This window comes from Egretta garzetta, unplaced genomic scaffold, assembly GCF_000687185.1.
Source record: "Egretta garzetta isolate BGI_Z169 unplaced genomic scaffold, ASM68718v1 scaffold16, whole genome shotgun sequence".
Lineage (NCBI taxonomy): Eukaryota > Metazoa > Chordata > Aves > Pelecaniformes > Ardeidae > Egretta > Egretta garzetta.
The window spans coordinates 3,742,408-3,765,547 of record NW_009260022.1 but is presented as its reverse complement, the minus strand read 5'-3'; the positions used below and the strand labels follow the sequence as shown (position 1 = coordinate 3,765,547).

The 23,140-nt window shown below is 35.6% G+C and overlaps 1 protein-coding gene across 4 annotated transcripts in view; it reads left to right on the top strand.

Annotated features, from left to right (window-relative positions):
• Nucleotides 1-23,140, top strand: part of TLK1 (tousled like kinase 1) — a 61,183-nt gene that overhangs the window by 9,006 nt on the left and 29,037 nt on the right. For 2 of the 4 annotated variants that reach the window (XM_035896227.1, XM_009640771.2), the window contains exons 2-8: nt 7,732-7,850; nt 11,632-11,703; nt 17,287-17,362; nt 19,921-19,967; nt 20,336-20,422; nt 21,557-21,646; nt 22,501-22,593. In XM_035896227.1, the coding sequence (XP_035752120.1) occupies nt 7,737-7,850; nt 11,632-11,703; nt 17,287-17,362; nt 19,921-19,967; nt 20,336-20,422; nt 21,557-21,646; nt 22,501-22,593 (579 nt within the window). In that variant the 5' untranslated portion in view covers nt 7,732-7,736. Of the gene's footprint in view, nt 1-965; nt 987-7,731; nt 7,851-11,631; nt 11,704-17,286; nt 17,363-19,920; nt 19,968-20,335; nt 20,423-21,556; nt 21,647-22,500; nt 22,594-23,140 lie in introns of those variants that run through there. The other 2 variants (XM_035896226.1, XM_035896228.1) reach the window with 2 other exon arrangements.

Genomic DNA, 23,140 nt, shown 5'->3' with positions numbered 1-23,140 from the left:
AATGCTGTTGCTCAGAAATAAGAGCTGTTGGTTGCTTCAGGAGGCCAGTGCATCGCTCTTGAGTCGCATGTGGCTTTCAGGCAATTCAGTTTTACTTCTAAGGGGTAGGATTGGTAGAGGGACTTTTCAGAAATGAGGCATCACTGGCTTGCCTTGGACATAGTTGCATGTCTGGTTCAGCCCCAGTTACAATAGAATAGACCCTTGGGGAGCTATTGTTCTCTCTGTTGTATGAATCACTCTCTGAGCTCTGAACAAGCCATTCTGAGTTCCCATCCTTGTGGCATATACCCACACGCAAGTATATATTGTTGGTTTGTGGCCAAATGAAGGCATTGGTAAGCAACTTGTAAATTCGCCTCTGCTGCCTAGAGCCGTCTGAGACACACAGTGGCCAAGGGATCCTTAGAATAGGGCGCCTAGCTGAAAGGTGGAGAGAATTAAATATTCTTAAATTGTTACCCACAAATGTCTCCTACCTGATCTGGAGTTGGCCCAAGTGGTTTATTCGTAAGTCTTTCTTTAAGACATTAGCAGAGGTTTTCTCGGGAACATATTTCTCCGTAATTCACTTCCCCTTTCCAGGTTGTTGGCCAGATAATTGAAATCCAAAAAGTGGCAGCATGGAGATGAAGTCTAAAGATGATTACAATTTTTAGTGTTAGAGAATTGATTTCTGTTGTAGAATGATTTGCAGAAAATTACTTATCTATCCAGCAGCCAAAGTTTTCTTTGGTTTAGATCAAATTTCTGGACTGTTGAACTGTTGGGAAAAGTGAAGTAAACAACCTTCAAACAGAATTTTAAAAGTGAGCTATGGTAATTTGAAAAAACCTTCGAAAAAGACCTCCAGAAAGAAATAGACTGCATCTTGGGGAGAGGAGGGACGCAGGGAATATTTTCCTCTTTTTTTCAGCACGAGGAGAATTAATGTTGAACGGTAGAGTCCAGGTAACCCAACAACCTAACCAGCTCTTGGGAAATTGGTAAGAAGTTGTTGTGTTTGGGGTTTATTTCCTCCCCTTCAGAAAAACCTTGTTTTCTTTACTTTATACTTTAACAAGTTTGCATGCAACAAATGTACAACTGCAATCGTCAGACACAAATTTTATAAAAGCGCTTTGGAAGTGGATTTTCAAATCATATTTGTCAAAAACTGCTGCCTTCTGATGTTTATAGGGAAGATTTTTTTTTTCTTATAATTTGTTAAATTTACCGTAGTTGTGCTTTTTTAGGCCAAAATTTGCCTGTTACATTATTTCACTCCCACAGGTTTTATGTAGACTAGAGCCTGATCTGTCTGCCTGCTAATTATCCAGCTTTTTCCCCTCCCTTCTTTCACCCACCAGCCTCCCATAAGCAGTAGTCACATTTTGCTTGCCTGTATCCCTTTGCCCATTCTTTTGTACACAGTCTTTCTCACTTTAAAATTATCAGGTTTTGGAATAAAAGTTCTCTTTAGATTAAGAAAGGCATTTTAAGTTCACCTAGGCACCTTAGCAGTGATGGGGGTGTGTGTTTGTTAGGAGACAGAAGTGCCTAAATAGAGAAGATAACTTCGGTGAGAAATGCTATTTTTAGACTACTACTTCTGTTGTGTGCTTCAGTGTTACCAGCTCAGGGACTGAGAAATATTGCGTTTTCACTGTGCATTTAAAAAGGCTCTTCATTAATTAAATGGATTCTGTTCTTTCCTGACCCTGGGCTTAGATATATGTTTCTCTCATTAGGAATTTCTTATCGCTTAAGATCTTTCCAAATGGCTGGTTTCACTTGAACACCAGGATGTGTTTTCCCCTTTTTCTATTGCATCTACTTCTGATGTTCAACTGTAGCTACAGCGAAGGTTTTAAACTCTAATGTAGTACCCTGTACTTTTTCACGTCATCTGTTGTTTGGAGGTTATAGTAGCTATGTAGTTCTCTGTAAAAGAAGTTAGTCCTCTTAATTGGAAAGCCCGTGATAAAAAGCATTTCTAAATTTACAGGTTAAACTTTGTCATGGGTAATCTGTAGCTGTTTGTTGTTATTCTGTTAGGTATTTTGGAAGAGCTGGAACCCTGGGATCTTGGTAAATGGTGTCCTGTAGGTTTTGGTTATGTAGCTATTGTTAGTAGGTAAATATAGTTCTGGGATTTAGTTTGTTTTATTTTAAATCTCAGTGATTGTATCTTGCTGTCTGCCCTACTGACTGCTCATTTAGGTTGAGTGGGACCTTGACTTCTGAGGCCGCAGTACTGAATGACTGTGGTCTCAGGGTTGTGGTTCACATTGGATGGCGATGCACTTAAAAGCCTTCTGCTAAGGGCGGGCTGTGCTTTTGTTGTTATCTTAGAACTGAATTCTCAAATTACTGCTGCTTGGCTTTATGCCATCATACTAGCATCTCAACTTGTTTTCTTAGCACATTAGTAGTTTTCAAGGCTGTTTCCAATTCTGTTTTCTGTGATTCCCCAAAACATGCTGTGGAAGAAAGGCTGTTCAAGACATGATTTAGCAATACAGGTCAACTTTGCGGGTTTTTTTGAGTCATTTCTCAATCTCACAGCCCAAATGTTCTATTTTAAACGGAACAGGTGTAATTTTTTCCAATTTAAAAATCAGGAAATTTGCATTCACTCCATACAGTTTGATTTCTCACTGTATTTATGTTTGCCTTGCTTTTTTACTTGATGAGACTTGTATTTTAGAGCTCTGTGTGTTCCTTCGTTGACACCTTTTTCTGGGTTGCTTTATTCTCCATTGGCTTTATAAGGTACTGAAGCATATGTAAAGTATAAACTGTAATAAATAGAAAGTTTTACTATTAATAGAAGAGAACTTGATCAACATGATGATGACTTGCTAGTGTTTACCTAACCAGAAAATAGTTTGCTACCAAATAGTTTGGTTTCTTGGAGGCAGAAATGTTAGCTTCATTACCTTATTTTCCTGGAGAACGGAAAAGTCCTTTCTGGTTGGTTCTGCAATAAGGCAAGTCCAGATTTTAGGAAAGGTAAGAGAGAAGAATGATGCTGAGTGCATGGTTTGATTTGGTGGTGGTTTGGGTTTTTTTTCCAAATGAGACAAGAGAGTAGCTCACTTAAAGTGGATGCAAAAGTAGATGCAGAGACATGTTGGTGAAAGAAGAAAAGTAAAGTAATTGTGTGGGCTTTTTTTTTTCCCCCAGAGACTTCTTAAGGATTTAAAAATCTGTATTTTTACTAATTTTCTGTAGTCTGTTTTGCATTTGATATTTTAAAGCTTTCCTTTTATCTGCTGGTACACGTGTATTCTAGAATGACAAGAGCTGTCATACTCAATTGTTATGAAGTTAAATTATTAGAGCATCAGCATAATGAGATAAATGCATATTTAGGATATTCCAAATTGAAATAAACAGTTACTTAAAGACTTTAGGGATTGCATTGGAGTGCTGTTAAACAGTGGCTTCTATACTTGGAATGGTTACTGTGCTTAAAGTCTGGTGTTCATAACTTCAAAGCTTGTTTGATATCTTTAAAGGAATTTTGATTTATTTTCTTTTTTTTTTAAGGTGTGTGGGGGGAGCTGCTTTCCAGGATGCATTTCTTGCATTTGAAATGTGTACCTGTTTTTACTTCCTTGTCCCACCCCTCACCCTTTTAGCTGGATATTAGTTAGCTTTATTGATCTAAAGGATGCTACTGTCAGCGAAGAGACTATGTGGTGGTAATACTATCAATGTTAATGTGAAATGTTCCTAAAAATGTTGGACGTAATTCTCATACCATGTGTGTTATCATACAACCTGAGTGCCTAGTACAAGCACATTAGGAAATCAGATTTACGTTTGGGCTGTCGTCTTCACTTCAATAGATAAGTCTGTGTGTTGAACTTACTTTGCTTTGGCATTAAAAGCTATATGCATATAAGTCTGTTAAAGAAACCAGACCAAACCAGTATGCCTTTCACTGAAGTGAAAGGTGGTTTGTGCTGGCCTTGAATTCAGGAGAAGGGTGCCTCAGTCTCATCTGGAGGGTTGTTCTAAGAAGAATCTGGCTTCTGCATAATGAACTTTATCTTCATTGTAGAAAGCTGACAATGTGTGAAGCTGTTGATCTTTCTTCATCTCCAAGCTGTAATTGATTGCCAGATAACAAGAGTCCATTCAGGGTAATAAGAGAGTTGAAGATAAAGATTGAGCCTTGGAGCTTGATTTCATATTTAGTGGAAAAGAAAAACATGTCTGATCTGTCAAGCCTTTTTGTTTGGGTCTGCAACTCTGCTCTCTAGTCTGGCAGCGTTCGAGATAGCGATCGTAGTACATGTGTATCCCAAAAGATCCAGTTTTAGGAGGTGAAGACTTGCCGTTGCAACTCTGCTAAACTTTTTCTCCTAAAATGTCCGTTTCAGTGAGGTATGAGCAAGTGTTTGGTTAAATAACCAAATCTTGTGCAAGTATCTGTATACTTGGAGGTGTGGGGCCTTGGAATACAGGTTGTACTTTATTGTTTTCTGGTCACCAGTTCTGAAAAATTCAAACTGCTGTGGAGAATCCTCAGATTCCTTCCATCTCTGTTTTGATAAAGTAGAATGCCATATAATTGATTATACCGAATGCCATGAAAAAGCTTATAAACTGCTTCTCTGAATTTATAACTTTGACTTTTGACATAACCCATTGCTTAACAAATTCTCAGAGGACTTTGGAATTCTTTTCAAAGAGTTCTTGCGAAAAGTGTCCTTTTCAGGACAAGAAACCTGTATATTTTATATTATTTTTTAGAGGTGAGGCTGTATATGGTTATGAAAGATAAATTGATATGGAAGATACCACCACTCCCCAAAAAATACTACAGCTAGGTAGTGTTGGTAATTTTTTAATAAAAATACTAGAAGAAGCATTCCAAAATCTGTAGTGGTTACAAGAAATAAACAAACATAGTTTTTCAGGACTCTTCTGTGAGTTTGGGGTAATCTTCCAGGTGTTCTCTTTGGAAGGTAGTTGGAATGGCAGTGGGTGGTAGCAATGCCAGTCTCTCATTTAGTGTCATTGTAAATATGCTGTAAGTACTTGTGTAATGTGGTTGCATGTCTTTTGGGTTAGTGAGTTGGCTCTAAGGGGTAGGAATGAAGTTAGTTCAAATCAGAAGTCTGGGTATATTTTCAAAACTGTAAGTTGTGTCAGTCTTGTGAGCAGCACGGTGTTCTGTGAGCAGGAGACTTTATAAAGTCTGGTGTTTTAAAAAATTCTATTTTTTGTCCCTTAGATGAAGTGCCTTAAAGCTTATGGTTAAAGCAGGTAACTTGTGCTGAGAACTGAAGGATTGTACAGAACTGCATGTTCTTGAAAAAACAGCTGTGTGTCTGGCTGTGAATGGTGTCCTTTAAATGAGAGCATGAATGAGGTTTAATAGATCTTCCTAGGATTTGCTCTGTGTTGAAAGAAGGTTTGAATCCAGCTTTTCTGTCTTGTCCTTCAGATCACAGGGATGGTGCAGTGTAAGTGTTGTGTGTTGCTTTTTTTTTATATTTAACGACAATAACAACAACCAAACCAACCCAAAACCTCCAAATGCAATGACAAAAAAACACTCCAGCAGAAATAACGAAGAGAATACAGTGCATTCATTAGCGTGTGTAGGTTCTAAAATCTGAGCAGAAAAAAAAAGTTTTATATTTAATCTGTGCTGTGGACTACCCCTCTACCTGCTAAATGACCATTCTGACTGGTAAGGTAACCCAGGGGTGCTGATCTATTTAGTGCATTAGTACACGAGACCTGCAGTATCAATTTTGCTCTGCAGCACTTGGAATGAGCCTTAGCTATCTACAGTGATTATTGCTTTCCCGTATTTCATACAATAAACAATATAAGGTATGGTAGTATCTGTTTCTGTAATATACGCGTGGTTTGTAATTGCTGGAATTATGTCAGTAATTTTACGTCTGTTCTGAACTTTTGTGGGCAGTGACTATCATGTAGGCTAGTAAATCAAAATATTACTAGTACTGCTTCATTAAATGGGTTACTTTGGTAAACTAAAGTTGGTAATTTTGGAGTGGCCTACACTTAAACACTTTTACTGTTATGATGCAAAACAATAATTTAAATTTGCCTGACATATCTGATGTGATTAGTTTCTTATGCTCTTTCAGAGCAACACTTTCCCATTAAGGTATAGAATACATACAAACTAGGAAAGGTATGCTGTACTCATTGGTTTAAAAAAAAAAAAAAAGAAAAAAAAAAAAGAAAAAGCCTTATTGCACAATGTGTAAATGTAAGAAATCTTTTTGGGCGTATGAGAAGTGTACAATTTGTTTTTGAAAATCTTGGCAGCAGTACACAAGCATGTTTTAGGAAGCAAGAGTTTAAAGAGGATTCCTGATTGTTCTGCATGTTGTGCATACACATAGTAAAACAGTCTTTACCCTGGAGAGCTTACAATCTGTGTAGGAATCGGAGGGAGCAGCCAAAGTGTGTGGCACAGCAAGTTCTGTCTAGTGCTGGAATGTTAAAGCTTTGTGAGATACCCAAGAGTCGTATAAGAAAGTGTCTCGTGTCTTAGGTAAGGAAAGCTATGCTGATGCCTTGGTTGTCAGGGCGCTTAGCTGATGGGTAGAAGTTAATAGGAGCACTTAAGCTTTGCAAACTGTAGTTTTCATGAAAAGGGGATTCCAAAAGCTTTTTTTTCATATTACCATTTGAATATACATAGTTATTACTTTCTGAGCTGCTGTGTTGTCCTGTGGGACTGAAAAGCACAGACTTGTGCTTAGTTGAAAAAAATGAGACTATATCACTTTATATGCTATTAAAATAGTGCATAAAGATTTTGGCACTAAATATCTTCTTTAAAATAATATTTAAAATAAAGCAACTGAAATGTTTCCAATTGAAGATAAACTGAATGTTCAAGTAGTCAAAAAGATAAAAACAAAGAACGCAGTTTGTATAAATACGGAAGACTATTTGTCTAGATCATCTTTCAGACTCATTAAACAGCCGTAAGTGATTTAAATACAAATTAGAAAGCTGCACATCATGTTGCAGCCTACTCATGTAGGCTGAGCTCATCAGAAACTCCTTTTGTTCCTCCATTTCCTTCCACCTTACTTTCCCTGCCGATGCCAGCGGCACTGCTTTACCCCCTTTAGCAGGGCTCTGTCGGAGGCACCACCTGTGCAAGGGTCTCTCTTACTCTTGGCTCCTTCCGTATTGCTGATCCTGCTCCTTGCTCCTCTGCCCTTTGAACCTCCCTATAGCCCTACATTCCCTTGCATGTGTTGGGGACTGTGATCTATCTACCTTCTGATTTTCCTTTTTTCCCCCTATGATTTCTTACTTGTTTGTCTTGGACTTTGCTACTTTGATAACCTAAACAATTTAAATGATATGGAAAACAAGGGGATTGCAGAATTAGGAGGTTTTATGCTGGAAAGTATTTTGCTTCTGTCAGCTAGTTTTTAATCTATAAATAATTGCCTGGTTGGCGTATCGCATGGTGCAGACTCCGTGTGTCTTACAAGCTTCTTAACAGGTTCTAGTTTTCACCAAAATTGACAAGGCTATTCTGACACACAAAACTTTCCCCAGAATTTCTGGAATTCATTGGGTACATTCATTATTAGGTAACAGATGGAGAATCATTGTCAAGTGGAGGGTATAAATCCTTTCTTTGCATAGGCCTGTGGTATGTTTGGCTTGTTTGTAAAATATTCCACTGCAAATATTAGAGAATATAATGAATTTATTTATCTTTTTTAGGAGCAATGGATGAGCTTCATAGCCTGGACCCAAGAAGACAAGAATTGTTAGAGGCAAGATTTACAGGAGTAGTAAGTGGCAGCACTGGGAGTACTGGAAGTTGCAGTGTTGGAGCTAAAGTAAGTTCTAAGAGCAGTCATCCAGATCTACCATCTTTGAAATACTAATTTATTTCACAGTCTCACTTGTATTTTGCCCATGTGATTTACTTGCAAAACTACTGGGTTGGAAGAGGCTCTCAGTAAAATCCTTGTTAGTCTGTTATTTTGCTTTGAGATAAGATTGTTTATCCTGAGCCTATCTATGACATACGGACACTGAATTGTTCTTAAGAATACCAAAGAATGGGCTTATACAGGCTCTTTTGTGGTTTTGCTCCAGTGCACATGTGATCAGAGACGGAAGTTTTTCCTAGTATTTAAGCGGAGTTGTCCCTTCTGCAGATGGCCAACTACTTACCGTTTGGCTTGAAACAGACACAGGGAGTCTGTTGTGACCTCTGTTTTTAAGATTAAACTTGTTTGAAGACTAATACATCTAGATTAACAAATTCTTTCAACTCTTCCAGATATTTGTATCAATTTTACCTACTTTCATTGTAGACTTTGTGCAGTCTGTCTATTGGTATCTAATCCAGGATGCAACACTTGAAGAAAAACCTTATGAACGTTGAATAGCAGGGCTTAATTACCTTCCATATGTCATATATTACCCTTCAGTTGATACATCTGCAAAATAAATTAGCCTTTATTAAAAATTCTGTTCAAGTTACTGGCTTCAACTTCCAAGACTGATTTCTGCAATACTATTGCCTAGACAGAGGTACTCCATTTTGTATTTGTGCATTTGAATGTTCTTCACCTAGTACTTAATGTTAGAGATACAATACTATTTTTTAGGCACATTTCCCCCATGACCAAAGCACGTTAGATTTCTGTTTCTAAAGTGTTTGCAGTGCCCTTGTATTTTAAGTGTTTTACACAAACTTGGTTAGTGTTTCTCACTTTCTATTCCACTTTTTAATTACCACTGTAGATTACAGAACAAAATACTACCTGATAGCAGATGTTGATGAAATTTCTGGAGATGTGATATATTGACGACTACTAACAAACTATAAAGAACTGAAATCGGTGTATAGTGATCTTGCATCATGTCGTCTTAATTTGTTTTTGAGAGTGACATGAAGGTAACTGTTGCAAAGCTGTAAAAAAGGTGACTGTTACTACCATCTTAACCAAGAAGTGAGTTAAATGGTCAGGGGAAGGAATCAGGTTGGATTGACAAGTGTGGTTGATGCACTATTCTCTTTTTATTTAATTGCCTTCTAATTACAATTGCAAAAATGCATAATTGCCATAGCTTACAATTAAAATCAGATAGAGACAAACCCAGTAATTCTGGCCTATCATTGTTTCTTCCTTGGGTTCTCTAGTACTGCTTACTCCCCTAATTTATTAGCTCATTGTAATTGCTCATAATTCAAATGACTATTTGTCCTTTTTCATTACTAGATCTGTACCTTCTTTTAACTTCATTTAACTTTCAGTGTATTTATAAACCCTTCTATTAGTTTTTGATACAGCTCTGTTGGTCCCTTGCCTTATTGCCAGTCTTTCCTCCTCAGAATCTGTCTACTGCTGTTTGTGTAATACATTTTCTTTAAAAGTAATAATCAAGTTTCTTAGGGTTCCTTTTCTTTGAACTTTGATCCCCTGTGAGTCGCTGCTTACCATTTCCATAAATCTGTTCAAGTCTTTTTTTGTTGTCTGTTGTTCAGCTGATTTCACTTTTACCCAAATTACATTCTGCTTTCAGGTTCTCTGTTCATTCAAATTAGGCAGGAGAGAAAAAAAAAAACCAACCCAAACCACCAGCTAATTTCCTATTTCACTCTACCATGTAAAACATAAATTTCTGGTCCCTGACAGATTCCAAGATCTGTTTGAACAGATAATTGTATCTTACCCAGTTGGTTTGCAAATGGATAGCTGGATAAAGTTTTGGGTTTTTTTTAAATACTACCAAATACTTTGATAATTGTTTGCAGAAGATAATACTACCCCTGTCTTCTAAACGATACAGAACCTCACCTAAGGCACTGTTGTTCTTACTTTTGACCAGAAACATTCCACAAATTATCTTCGTTATATAGTTCAATCTGTCTTCTTTTTCCCGCTACTTTTTGTTTGGTTTTGGGAGGCAGGGAGGTAGTGAGGAATACCGATATCTAGTCCTGTGGTTTATCCCACCATCAGTAAAATGGCAATTATATCAGTTTTGTTTGTATTTCTTTTATTTCTGACCATTCAGTGTATCCAAGCAGTTAATATGAAGTGTAGTAGCTGATCTGGGCTGTCTTTGGAATATGATTTTTTTTTTTTTTTTAAATATAGTATTTTGTCTTGGTGAAGGTTGTTGAGAGAGTTTTCTCTGATTTTTATTAAATGATCTGATTAAACCTTTTTGATCTGATGTGCAGAGGTAACTGGGAAAATGTGTTGTATAAATTTGATCTCCATTGGTCTGATTTCACTTTGAAGGCAAAAAAGAGAAAACTTTCTCTTCACATACATATCCAAATTCAACCGTACCACATTCTCGTTTTCCTAACCTAGCAAGACAATATAGAGGTTGCAGCTGCACTTACTGGTTATTTTTGGAAACATTCTAGGTCATTATTCTTCTAGTAATTAAATTGAGATGGACACTTATTTATTGGGACTACTATTTTGAAAGCCTACCCTTACCTACTGTTTTACTGAAGAGTTCTGGAATTGTCTTCAAGCTCTTTCAGCAAGCAAGGGTGGAAACGTGCATATAGCTTACTGAGATTATTGTCATAGCTGACTCCAATGACCAGATACTGAGAGATCACAAGGAAGAACTACATACAGACATTTCTATACTAGAGGCTGCGCCGGGGGGGAGGGGGGAGGAGAAGCACACACAGAAATTTTGTGCATTTAGTTAACACTTCTCCAGAAATTTTAATTCAGAGGTGATCTACTTATTCAGAAGATGTCATGGATCTGTATTGTCCTGCAAACTGATGCAGTGCTGGAATTTAGTGCTCTGAAGCAAGCTGAGTGTTTGCCTTGGAACTAGTTGTTTCACTTCACAGTATTTGTTCTGCCTTCCTATATGGAAGAGAATGATCCACTGGTACAAGATTTTTTTTTTCTTTTAATAAAAAGAAGCTCAACTGATGTTGGCATTTTTTTATATGAACATGGAACAGCCTCTTCCAATAAAATTTCCTTGTTGCCATTCTGTGTTCAAAAGATCTCTGAATAACTCAGCCTTAGAAAATTTCTAATAAATACTGCAACTTGAGACTATTACACAGTTTTTATCTTTTTTCTCACTAGTCTAAATTTCTTGCTTTGGGAGAAATGGTTTGTTTTAAGAATATAGAATAATATTGTCAACAGGTTGCAATTTTCTGTTATTGAATGGATTAAAAAAAATATATTTGCAGTAGCCTGGTGTCTGTCTTGGAGAAAATTAAACCTTCTCTTTCTTTGAAAAATGAAAATTTTAGTAGTCTCCAGCACTTTCAGCATTCTTGGCTTTTTAAGTCCATTCAGAGGAATCATTCAATAGGGTTTTCCACTGGATGTTTTCCTATTGTCAAACAAGACTGAAACTTTTTGATTGTTCTAGGGTTTTACTTGGCTTAAAAACAATTGAAACAGAATTTACTGTGCCCTGTCAAAATATCCACCTGTCAAACTTCCTATCTCCATTGCAAGTCACAATTGCTCTACAATTAATCAATTTTTCCTTGCAAGCATGAAATTCTGTGACTGTTACTTGTTATAACTGTGAGTGATAATAGTGGATTAACTGTTTTATAAATCTGTTTTATAATGCTTAGTATTTTATTTGTCTTGGTAGGCCTCAACAAATAACGAAAGTTCAAATCACAGTTTTGGAAGCTTGGGATCTTTAAGTGATAAAGAATCAGAGGTAAGTATATGGGGCAGATTCATTGTGACCTCAAAATATTAATGCTAACAGGTCATACTTTTATATTGCATTTTGATGCCTTATTTGATATAGAAGCTTTTAAAGTTAAATGCAAAATACATAGGAAAAAGCATACGTTATTAAAAGTGACCATCTCCTGGAGGAGGAGACGTGACTTTATAAAAAGTTTCTTCATATTTTTGGTCATGAAAGTAGCTGCTTCTGCTTCTTTATTATCTGTGTAGTCATGCTGTGAAGATATACATACAGCTTTTGGAGCTGAAAACGCTTAAACAGTTTGCTGTCTTTATTTAATAAGTAATAAGGTTGTCATCAGCACAGATAAACTTGAACTAGTCTTTGACTGCATTTTTTAAAATACTCTATAAACTAGTTTGCTATGTTTTCTTTAAAAATATGGATTTACTCCAGGATCAGGCAGTAGATACCATCTGTATTTGTAAAAGCTGGAGTTGTCACTATGTATTTTCCTACCTAGTACCACTTCATAATCTAAAAAAGGATTCATACTCTTAATCGGTTTTAATGTGCAGAGGGCAGGCTTCCCTGGAGTGTAAGATTTTCCTAGTAGTGATCAGCACTGACATAGTTGCACTAATGCAGCTCTTATTTACCTGTTTTGAGGTCGGTGAGCCCCTCTGACAGTTTTGCCTGTGTACGTCACAGATTGCGTTGATAAGATTATACCCATTGTAAGCAAGAGCGTATTTCTATCCCAGGCTAGATCTGTGTTTGAGTATGTGTCACACCAGAGGGAGTGTTGTTTGGAATGTGCTTGCGACGTTATTTTCACATGTTAAATCTTTATTTTGGGTCTCAATTGTTCATTCACTCAATCGCTATGAGACACTGTCTGACGTTTGCTTTTATACTGGGCGGACCAGCAAGTGACTTTAGTTGGTTTCCAAGACCCATACCTTATAACACTTTATATGTGTGATTTCATGTTTTTCTCTTTGAAAAAGGCTCTGCTATGATTTTTTTCCCATTTCCTTTTCCAGCTAGGTTTTCCTTTTAATTGTATGTAGGCTGTTTTCTTAACCAGAAGAGTCTGTCTGCCTGTTGGTTTTCTTCATGGCTTTCCCTAGAAATACTTGGGGCAGCGTTGCAGTGATGCAGTTCTGATGTAGGTGTGGGAGTGGAAATGTGCTGCAGTAGCCTGAAGGTTACGATGCTTTATTGCAATTCCTTGACAGAAAAACGTGTCTGTGAGTAGTCAAGTGATCTCAGAACACTTGACTATGCATGTAATAACTTCTTGGTGTCAAAAAATGTTGTATTAGAGTTGGTTACATGAGATACGGAGGCAAGGTTTTTTGAAGGCACATAAATTTGAAAGTTCGACCCATATCTTCAGTCTCTGCTTTAACGTCAAGCCAAGCTTCTGGGTTGGGATAATTTATTTAAAAAAAAAAAATAATTCTAAAATAGAAATACATCTTTTTTCTAAGAAGTCCCTGCATAGATCTCCATTGCACAGTGCTCCAGGTTTCTTCTGTGTTTTCTGTACCATGAGTCTAAATGACATTGAATAATGAAACATGACTTCTTGACCCATTTTCAGAAGTTGTCAGTTGTATTCACTTAAATTAAATTATAATTGTAATACCAAGTATGTTAGTAAGTTCTTAGAGTTCTGTTCTTAAAATAACATCTAGTTACTGATCTGCTATAATCCTATAAAAATACACCTTAGTTCTTAATATTGCAAACAGGTTGTGGGATTATTTTTTGTTTTAATGGTGTGACAATGAAGTTTTCATAATAATAGGGAATTCCTCTTGTGGATGGTAGTGTAGAAATACAAAGACTTATATGGGAAGCAGTGCCATCATTTGATGTTGAGAGAAAACTGTTGTATTACTACAGATTTTGGGGGAAAAAAGAAAGGTAGAAATGCAAATCTCAGAATCATTGAAATTAATTTCTAGCAAGAATGTCAGTTTATGATCAAATTGTGATGGTACTTTCATGTCATCATTCTGTGCTTTCATCACTAAGTGGCACATTAAAAGAAATAAAGTTTTTCACACTTAGTTTTCAAAACAAGGCAGGCTTCCCATGCATACACCCCTTTTTGTTTTTCTGGTGTGAATTTTTTTCCTTTTTACTTTTTTGCACACGGGATTGCAGAAAATACAACTATTGGAACTGTAGTCTTTTTTTCTGTCTGATGGGTGTATGAAGAGGGGCAACTTACCTGAATAATAGTTTTAATTGAGACACTTCATGGAGGTAAACTTCGATCTGCAAAACAACTTGAAACCAGGCTTTATTCTGGATTCAGTTCAGCATTGTGAGTGATAAACATTAGCTGGATGTTTGATCTTAATATCCAGACCTGTATTCCAGTTTCTTTTTAAATGTATACATTACTTTTATTTTATTAAATGCTTTGTTGCTGTGGTACATAGATCTTAAACTGATTGTGTATTAGCTACTTGTAGTTAAGATAAATCCTAAATTGGCTACCTCAGGTTGTAGACAAGTGCTTCTGGTAGTCTTCCAATATTTTGGCCTTCCCCACCATTCCTTATTGAAGTAGATTACTCCTCCTTGTTTTGGTTACAAATACATTCTTTTATTTATAGCTAGCATTTTCTATTCTCTGTAGATAATGAATTATTTAAAGGAGGACAGCTTTGTCTGTGATTTCTCCAGTTTGATTAGTTATTTAAATGTTTTGCTCTGCTTCCTTGTAGCTGTTTAGTTGCTGCGGTTCACAATAGTACAGAACCCACATTATAAATGTAATTTCAGAAGTAACTAAAGGTTTGATCTAATTGGAATTTATAATGTGTTGCAGAGGAAAACAGCACTGCTGTATTTGTTTGCTGTAGTTGTAAAGCTTTGAGGAGAGGGCAGGATTTAGAAGAAAGTAATTGTGGAAAACTATCAACTCATTCATTATGCATATGAAAAATATTAACAAGTAAAAAACTCGTAACTATTAAGCATAATGGAGTTTTAAGTGTTGAGAGACAAAAAAATAAAATTTTGATGTATTACACATAATTTTAATTTTTTTCCCTCTACAAAAATAATTTCCCAACCTATGCTGTTACCAGTCCTACAATAATGGTAGAAAATACTTAACTATACATAAAATATATAAAAATACTTATCTGAGTATTTTTTTAAAGGAAATTAACTAGTTGAGTATTGGTACTTAGAAACGCTTATTTTATAAAAGAGGATGTGAAAAGCCAAGATTTAAGACTCTAAAAGTGAAGAGAAGACTCAGGGGAAGCCCTTTAACATTGAGGGGGAAATGATGTATGAGGCTCTGCTAATATGCCAAGCTGTGGGTAACTTTAACATAGCTTTACAATCTAACTTTGGGTAACTTCAAAACTATTTTGCCTTGCTTATGAAATAGTGGGATTTTAATCTAAATCTTGGCTGTATGTAAATCCTGAAGTGACTGAAAGTAACTTCAGTCTTCGTTTATCAGGGGGATACTCCTTAGTCCCATTAGTCTTCAGTTTCTTGTAATTCTTATGGTTCCATTCATTAGAAAGGATTTTGGAGAACATTTTCTAGTGATTGATGTACGCTGTACGTTGCCATGTGAATGTTGTACTTGGAAAAGGTGAGCATGACCTTGTTGGGTAACCTCATTAATAACCTCATTAGTGTGCTAATACTTTTTCATTTGGAAGGTTAAATTAAACACTGAAAGAAATCAGAAGAGCTTAAGGAAATAGACATTTATGATTTACTTGAATTTCAGTTTTAAAACTATAAACACCTTTAAATGTTTGGTTTTCAAATACAAGACCAGTCACTGTAGCTGGAAACTAATTTTGGTGGGGGAAATCTTAAAAGTTTAGTCATTAATTAGCTTTTAAACAACTTTTTTGGATTTTTTTTTTTTTTTTTTTTGCTTGATATGGTAGGTAAAACTGACTACATTAGAAAGATAACTGCAAAAATAAAAGCTGGAAAATAAGATTAACATGAAAATGCTTGGTTAAATAGTTTCAATTTAGTTTTGTGGAAAGATAGCTTAATGTTACCTATTTACCTGGCAGTAATTGCAAATTATTAAAGTAATATTTCTAAGCTATGCTTTCTGCTTTTTGAATCATATACTCTTAAGATAACTCCATTTCTAGGAGTCTGTGTTGTACATTTTGCTAATGTATGATAGCACTGTAAAAGACGCAGATTTTGGTTGGAAGAGATTATTTAAAATAAAATGTTTGTAATGTGAACTTAATTTGTATCCTGATAATACAACATTTACAATTGTAAAACTTCCAGAGGTGTTTTTATGAAGCTATCCGCAGAGCTAAAACTTCTAAAAAATATACGGTATAGATAAGGAAGACCTTTCTTGTCCTGAGTGTTCTTTTACAGACTGTTAATTTTCTACGGATCACAGGTAGCTTAAAGTAGTTCTTCCCCTAAATAAATATTTTAGGATATTTGTAGAAAAATTATAATTGAAGATACCTATGTGAAGATTTTGGAACTGAAACATACTTGAAATCCTTTTAGACATGGGTTAAAATTTGCATTTTGATATCATTTGCTGTATTGAGAAAGAATACTTTGAGCACAAAGTGACAAATACAGTGAAATGATAAAATGATGGTATCATAAAAAAATGAAGCATCTTATCACTGATCTCAAATTTAGTCTGAGGTATTACGGACCATTGATTTTCTGATTGTAAAACAGAGTTCTGTGCTTTCTCCAGTTCCTGGTGTGAGAATGCTTGGCAGCTGGATACACACACAGCTGCAGTATCTCTTCCTTGAACCAAAGCAGCTTGTAGAATTTAACTTGCACTGGGGAGACTAACTGGTTCAAATCCTCAGATCAAGGGAGAGCAGATATAATTTAGAGATACTTCTGACTGCAGCCCTTTCTTGTTACCTGTGTTGTACATGCTGATTGTAGTTTCTAGGCAACTATATATAATATTTCTGGAATAAAAATTTAACAGATCTGTATTTTTTCAGTTATCATTGGTGTTTTTCTTTTACTTTGTTGAGATACAAATATGATGGGGACGGGATGGTGACACTTTCCAAGTGGATAGATATTCAAATTTTGAGCAGTTCTTTTTTTTTTAAATCCTAAGCAGATTCTGGAAATCCACGTTTTATATTAGTTTGGAGATGACTTCTGCACTTCCAAAAATGAGTTACATTATTGGCTTCCTATTGAAGCATTAGAACTTTGTATTACACTTTAAAACATCTACAACTATAATCTGAATTTCTTGGTAAAATGTAGCCATAAGTGAAACCAGATTGGGTGTTCAGAAACCCCAGAATGGATGAAAAGGTATAATTGCTTGACAATGAATATGTAGAATTGCCTTTTGGGAAATTATTTAAGAATTAATTGTCACTTTCTTAAATATCTTCTCTAGCTTGTATTTATCTGATTGACCAAGGATCATACTTTAACTGAGATCTGAAATTACATCCCTGCTGAATTGTGAAATCATATTTTATGAATGAGGATTTAAATTTATTTCACAAAAGTATAGCAATAATATAAACAAACAGAGCTGCTGTTGTATCATGTTCTTTTTGTTGTTTGTAGACTCCAGAGAAGAAACAGTCAGAACCTTCCAGAGGAAGAAAAAGAAAAGCAGACACTCAGAGTGAAAGCAGCCAAGGTAAATTAAAATGTAAATTAATTAGATAGCTATTGCATGTATTTAATCAAACTATAATGCACAAAGTTTTGGCTGTTAGCCTTAACTATTCTGTATTTTTGCTTGCGTAAGACAGGTGTTTGGTTTTGGATGATAAATCTTCCACCCACTCCCTCATTTGTCACTGGAAGTGATGGGCAAGTAAAACCTGAACTGGGCTGGTAATTGCCCATAAAAATCATGTGCTGCTGCATCTGTAACTTGCAGCTATGATACAACTCTTGTGTACTTTTTAAGAATTGTAGCAGCTCTTCTTATCCAAAATAGCTTTGTGTTTGTATTTCTTTTCAGTAGGTAAGGGGGAAAAGGGATTACAGATTATAACATCTGATTGCTTGTTTTTCAGGTATATTTAAAAATTGAATTTTATTCTTCCTTTTCTATGGATTATTGTACAGTGTGGTTGTCTAGAAGGATGGGGAAACCAGCGTAAGACCCATTTCCAATTAATATTTAGAAAGCATAGTTTTTGTTGTTCCTCTCTTTAATGTGACTTTTGGGGGAGGAATGGTGGAAATTTAACCTCAAGACAAAAATTCATCAAAAGGGGAGAGGACATAGTTTTGATAACACCTGTATTAGCTTTTTTTGTTTCTAACTGAGCTAGGAATTGTCACTTCAGATACGTATCAATGGGCTCCATATCTGGAAGTCTTCATGATGCCACATGCTATTGGTAGAAGAATTACGTAGTTTGACTAAAATTAGTTTCTTTGTAAGAAGAATTGCTTCGTAGAGACCTGCTTTTTTCAAAGAACTTAAATGAAGTTTCCTATTTCCATTGTTCTAGGAGCCTATCCTTCCTGCTACCAATGAGAGTTGAAATTAGAGATGATAGAAATTTTAGGAACTTTTTGGCATAGACAACACAATTATAATGTGTCATAATTACTATTTTACCGTTGGCAGCAGTGAAACCGAATAGTCTGCACTGCAGTATTCTCAAGGAACTGGCCTAGGAAACTGCAGCATATTGGAGTGGTACAGTACAGTTGAAGCACAGCAAATACTGCTCTTGTATTGGAAAAAGGGACAACCAATACATCTCTTGTATATTACATGCCTAGGATTTTGACTTTGTAATATGCAAAATAATCCATAAGTGTTGAAGAAAAGTATTGTTTAGACCAAGGAGGTAGTTGGGAAGTGGGATAAAATCAGTGTAAATCTATTCATAATTGGCTGTGCCAAAATAATGTTATGTATTTCTTCAGTGCAGATTTCTGTAACATGACATAGAATAGATTTTTCTATGCTGAAAAGGATTGCAGTCTATCTCATTTATCTGGATGAAAGCAAATCTTAATTTGATAAAACGATATATACGAGTTAAGCATGAAGACAAATCACTAGTAGAATTACAGAGTAGGTGAAGAGCTGGCTAGAGGGCAGTAGCAGTGATATATATGCTAACTGAGTAGCTACTGGAGGAGTTAGCTGTGTGCTGTTCTAGGTCTTTAGAATTATTTTATCTAAATATTTCTGTTAAAAATCAACACAAAAAGGGCTGCCAAATGTTTCTGTTTCTTTGTGGTATTTCTTAGCGACACAAAGTTATGCAGCAGTGCCAATACAGAGACGTATTTGACTAGAAAGAATTATTCAGGTCTGAAGCAATAGAAAAGCTTGAAATTTTTTGCTAAAAAGTCCAAAATTACATTTTTGGACCTATGGTTAATGATGTCCTAGTTTGGGGCAAAAATTTATTTCTCTAAAGAAAAAAGCTTTGAACAATGGTCCATTTTCAAGATGTCTCCTAACAGGTAGTCTGACCCGTACAAGAGACAAATACGGTCTTGAGATTTACCAGGCGTCTTAGGGCCAAAGAGAAGAAAGCATTTATGGCATTGGGTAAGGCATCGGTGTGATCTCTGGAATGCCACATATGGGTCAGGTCCTCACATTGAAGAAAGGGTAATTCACATTGGTGCTCCTGAAGTGTCAATACTGATTAAGATAAAAGAAATTCTACTCTCTCATTCCGCTCTATTTATCTCCCTAGTTAACCCTGTGAGTTAGCCAATTCATAATCAGGTTGGGAGGAATGGAAATACTTGTTATCCTCCATGCCCACACTGTTACTGGCACTTAAGGAAATCCTTGGGCTGAACATTTGGGCACAATAACTCAGCTGGAGCATACAATGTTAATAGACTTGGTTAATTTGATATTTTGGAAGCGGGTGAACTTTCAGATGGTGCTTGAAAAGGGGAGGGAATTAGCACTACAGGTTTGATCTGCAGGTTGAAAGATGAGTTATCTAGAAGTCTAGGCTTGCTGCTAAGTCTGCACTAATCTGGTTTAGGAATTGAAGTGTCACTTAATTTCTGATTTCTCAATGAATGGAATATGGCCAATCCCTTAGTTATCTAAGTAGGGAGATCACATATTAGCACATCAAAGAAAACCAATTAACAAGTGGTAAGACTTTGCTATAATGACTGTATAAGTAAAAATGTAAGACACATCTGTAAGTAATATATTTAATCGATTCTAATGTATTAATGTATTTGTTTCAGGAAAGAATATTGGGGGACGTGGTCACAAGATAAGTGACTATTTTGAGGTGAGGTTTTTGTGTGTTTATAAAATTAACTTTAGCTTTAAAATATACTTTATACTTTTTTTGGGTGTTAGAAAAATTTTTCTTGTAATGGACAGGCCTCTTGAAAGGATACTTTTTTTTTTTTTAATGTAAGTTTATGAGTATTAAACCTTGAAGTAGAGATGGAGTGGTCTCTTGGTGCAGCCTGAGCTGAAATACAAAACCCATTTTCTTTCATGCTTTTCTTTAAATGGCCAAAGGCAACACTAATACAAGTAATACAATGTAATTTACGAATTCTGTGTACAGATGAGCTGCATCATTCAGTAGATGTAGAATGTATTTTGATAAGAAGATTGACTAATTGGAGGGCCATATCTTCTCTACAGTACCAAGGTGGAAACGGCTCTAGTCCAGTGCGAGGCGTACCTCCTGCAATCCGATCTCCTCAGAATTCACATTCCGCTCCTTCTTCTGTAAGTTTGTGAACTTCATAACTGCTGGAGATGCTTTCATAGTCTATAAGTAGCATAACTGAAAAGAATCTGTATTCAAGGGAACAGTTTTCAAAGGAGGGAATCCTGGGAAGGAATTCATTCTTTCAACAGCAAAAAAAGAAAAAAGATCAAGTTAAATATTAAAACTAAACAATTCTGTTAACACTGGGACTTTTTTTTCTAAAACATAATTCTTAAATACAAATTAATTATGTAAAATGTCAACTAAATGTTAAAATGTTCTTATGACATCTATTCACAACACAAAAAAGGGGAGGATTTTTGTTACTTATGAGGAAACTGAACCCCTAACTTGGGACTTTAAAAGCTTAGCTTTCGATAAATCATGAGTTTCTAAATCATTGACACCTCATTTGCTTGTATCCTTTTAAAATTCTCTTTGTTGGTCATGCTAGTTAATTTTTTCCCTTCTCATACGCATAATTTTGGTGTTAAGCATACCCACATGTGACTAAATGGACAAATAAATTATGCCAGTTACAGAATGGATTTGTTTTCTCTGCTGGTAGACCTCAGCTTTTATTTCATGTACTTTCAACTTCAGGCATCCTGTTTTTCTTGCAAACAGTATGGAGTGTAATACAGATTGTGGAATTTGGCTTGAAAATGGTCTCATTCACACAAACTAGTGGGTTTTGGGAAGTTTCAGTAATGGAATTTGTGTTCTGATCTGCCCTAGCTTCCCCTTTCTGGTACTCCTATGGGAAATAACCATTCCAAAAATAACTCACATTACTGTATTTTTGAGTTGTGAAAGCTTAGAATCAGAAAAATAAGTCTGTGTAAGACTGACATCACCTTATGTCAGGCATGTATTGTCTTAAATCTTTCAGTCTGTTTCCCAAAAGTGACAGTCTTAGTTTTCTCAGAGAATATATTGCATCCTTTCTAAACTGCAAGTGTTACATAACAGCATAGTGATAGCTCTCAATGCAGTGCTCCAAGTAGTATCTCCTGAAATAAAGATACCTTATTTCTTATTTTCTTATTTTCTATTCTATATGATTTTCCTGCCAAGAGTTGTAAACAAGGCTGTGTTTATAATTTAATATTACAGTTGTATCTAAAATCCTTTGTTTTCATGTGTTCCAGGTTCGACAGAATAGTCCTTCTCCTACTTCATTAGCTTTCGGGGACCACCCTATCACGCAACCAAAGCAGTTGTCTTTTAAAATTACTCAGGTAACTGTTTTTGCGTAGAGCTATCCTATATCATTTCAGACTGTAGAAAAAAATGATAGGTATGTTTATTTCTTTGTCTTTCAACTTCTTCTAAACTCCTAACGGCTTTCAAAAGCTTTGCTTTTTACAATCCACCAAAGCATTTTTCTTTTAAGTTCAGCAGCTCATAATTTAAATCTCTTTGATTAGTTTTGTATTCTGCACTTGCTCTGCTTCCAGCATTGCACTTCATGAGTAGTTAGATGACCATGTCGTCGGTAGGCTTTTGCTCAAGATTTTACTGTTGTGTGATCTTAGAAGTAGAAGCTGCTTTTTCAGGCAGTATTTGAAGTGACAGCTGCTGTTGTCATATCGCATTTAAAATATGACATTGAAGAAGAAAAATGAGATGGTAATCAAAATGATGAAGATACAGTTCTGTCATGACTTCCAAAAGCCAAAGGCAACTGTTTTATCCTCTCTGCTGTTTCTGATGTGATCTGTTCTATCTTTCACAAGTTAGTCAGAAAAAGGCTACTTCACCTGTTGACCAAATGCAGAGAATTTAAAGTAATTGGCGACATTTACGTTCTTGCCCTGTTTTATATGCTTTTTTGTGAACAATAACTTTTCAGTTAGTGATGAAACCTTTTAACATGTTAGTAGTTTGTCCCAACTGTTCACAGTCACCTTCATGAAGAGGGAAAGCAGTTTTGAATAAGAACCTTCCATGCCTCTTTGAAAACACATAAAAATAAGATGCACTGGTCTTGTTGAATGTTTTAAGTAGTTTATTTCTCTGTGTAACAAACATGAGAAAAATAATGATGTGATTGTTAAAGGAAAGGATAAATATTTCAAAATGTTCTTTTTAGACTGATCTCACAATGCTGAAATTAGCTGCACTAGAAAGTAATAAAAATCAAGACTTGGAAAAGAAAGAAGGTCGTATAGATGACTTACTCAGGGTAAGTGTTAGATGTGGGGTACAGATGTTTATTCAGAACAACAGGCAGAATCTGAGGTGAATATTTTAAATGTTTGAATAATCCTGGGATTTAAAAATTGTCCTGGAGTTACCTAAATTAAAAGTTGAAACAAGTTTCTGTTTTTTGTGAAATTTTTTTCTGAAAATCCGAGAAATTTATAAAATGCAATGCATAAGGGCTTTTTTCTGCTTCTGTGCTAGGACTTGTTAATGATTAAATATGTTTATGGACTTCCTGAAGGTACAAATAAAGCTGATGGTGTTTTTCAGGCAGTTGATTAATTCCTTAAGTTCGTAATATAATTTCACGTAACAGGTGGATTTTTGTTGTTCTAATTGTGAATAGCAGTTATCAGTGGGACAACTGTTGGCAGTTTCAGAATGGAGTTGATTGTGACAAATTATTATGGGCAATAAATAACTGCTTTTAATAAGAAACCTATGCTATACTATGCTCTTAAGACCTGTTTTCAGAAAAATAATTGTAATACTTGTGTTCTTGAAAGAAATGTTGAAGAAGTGATATA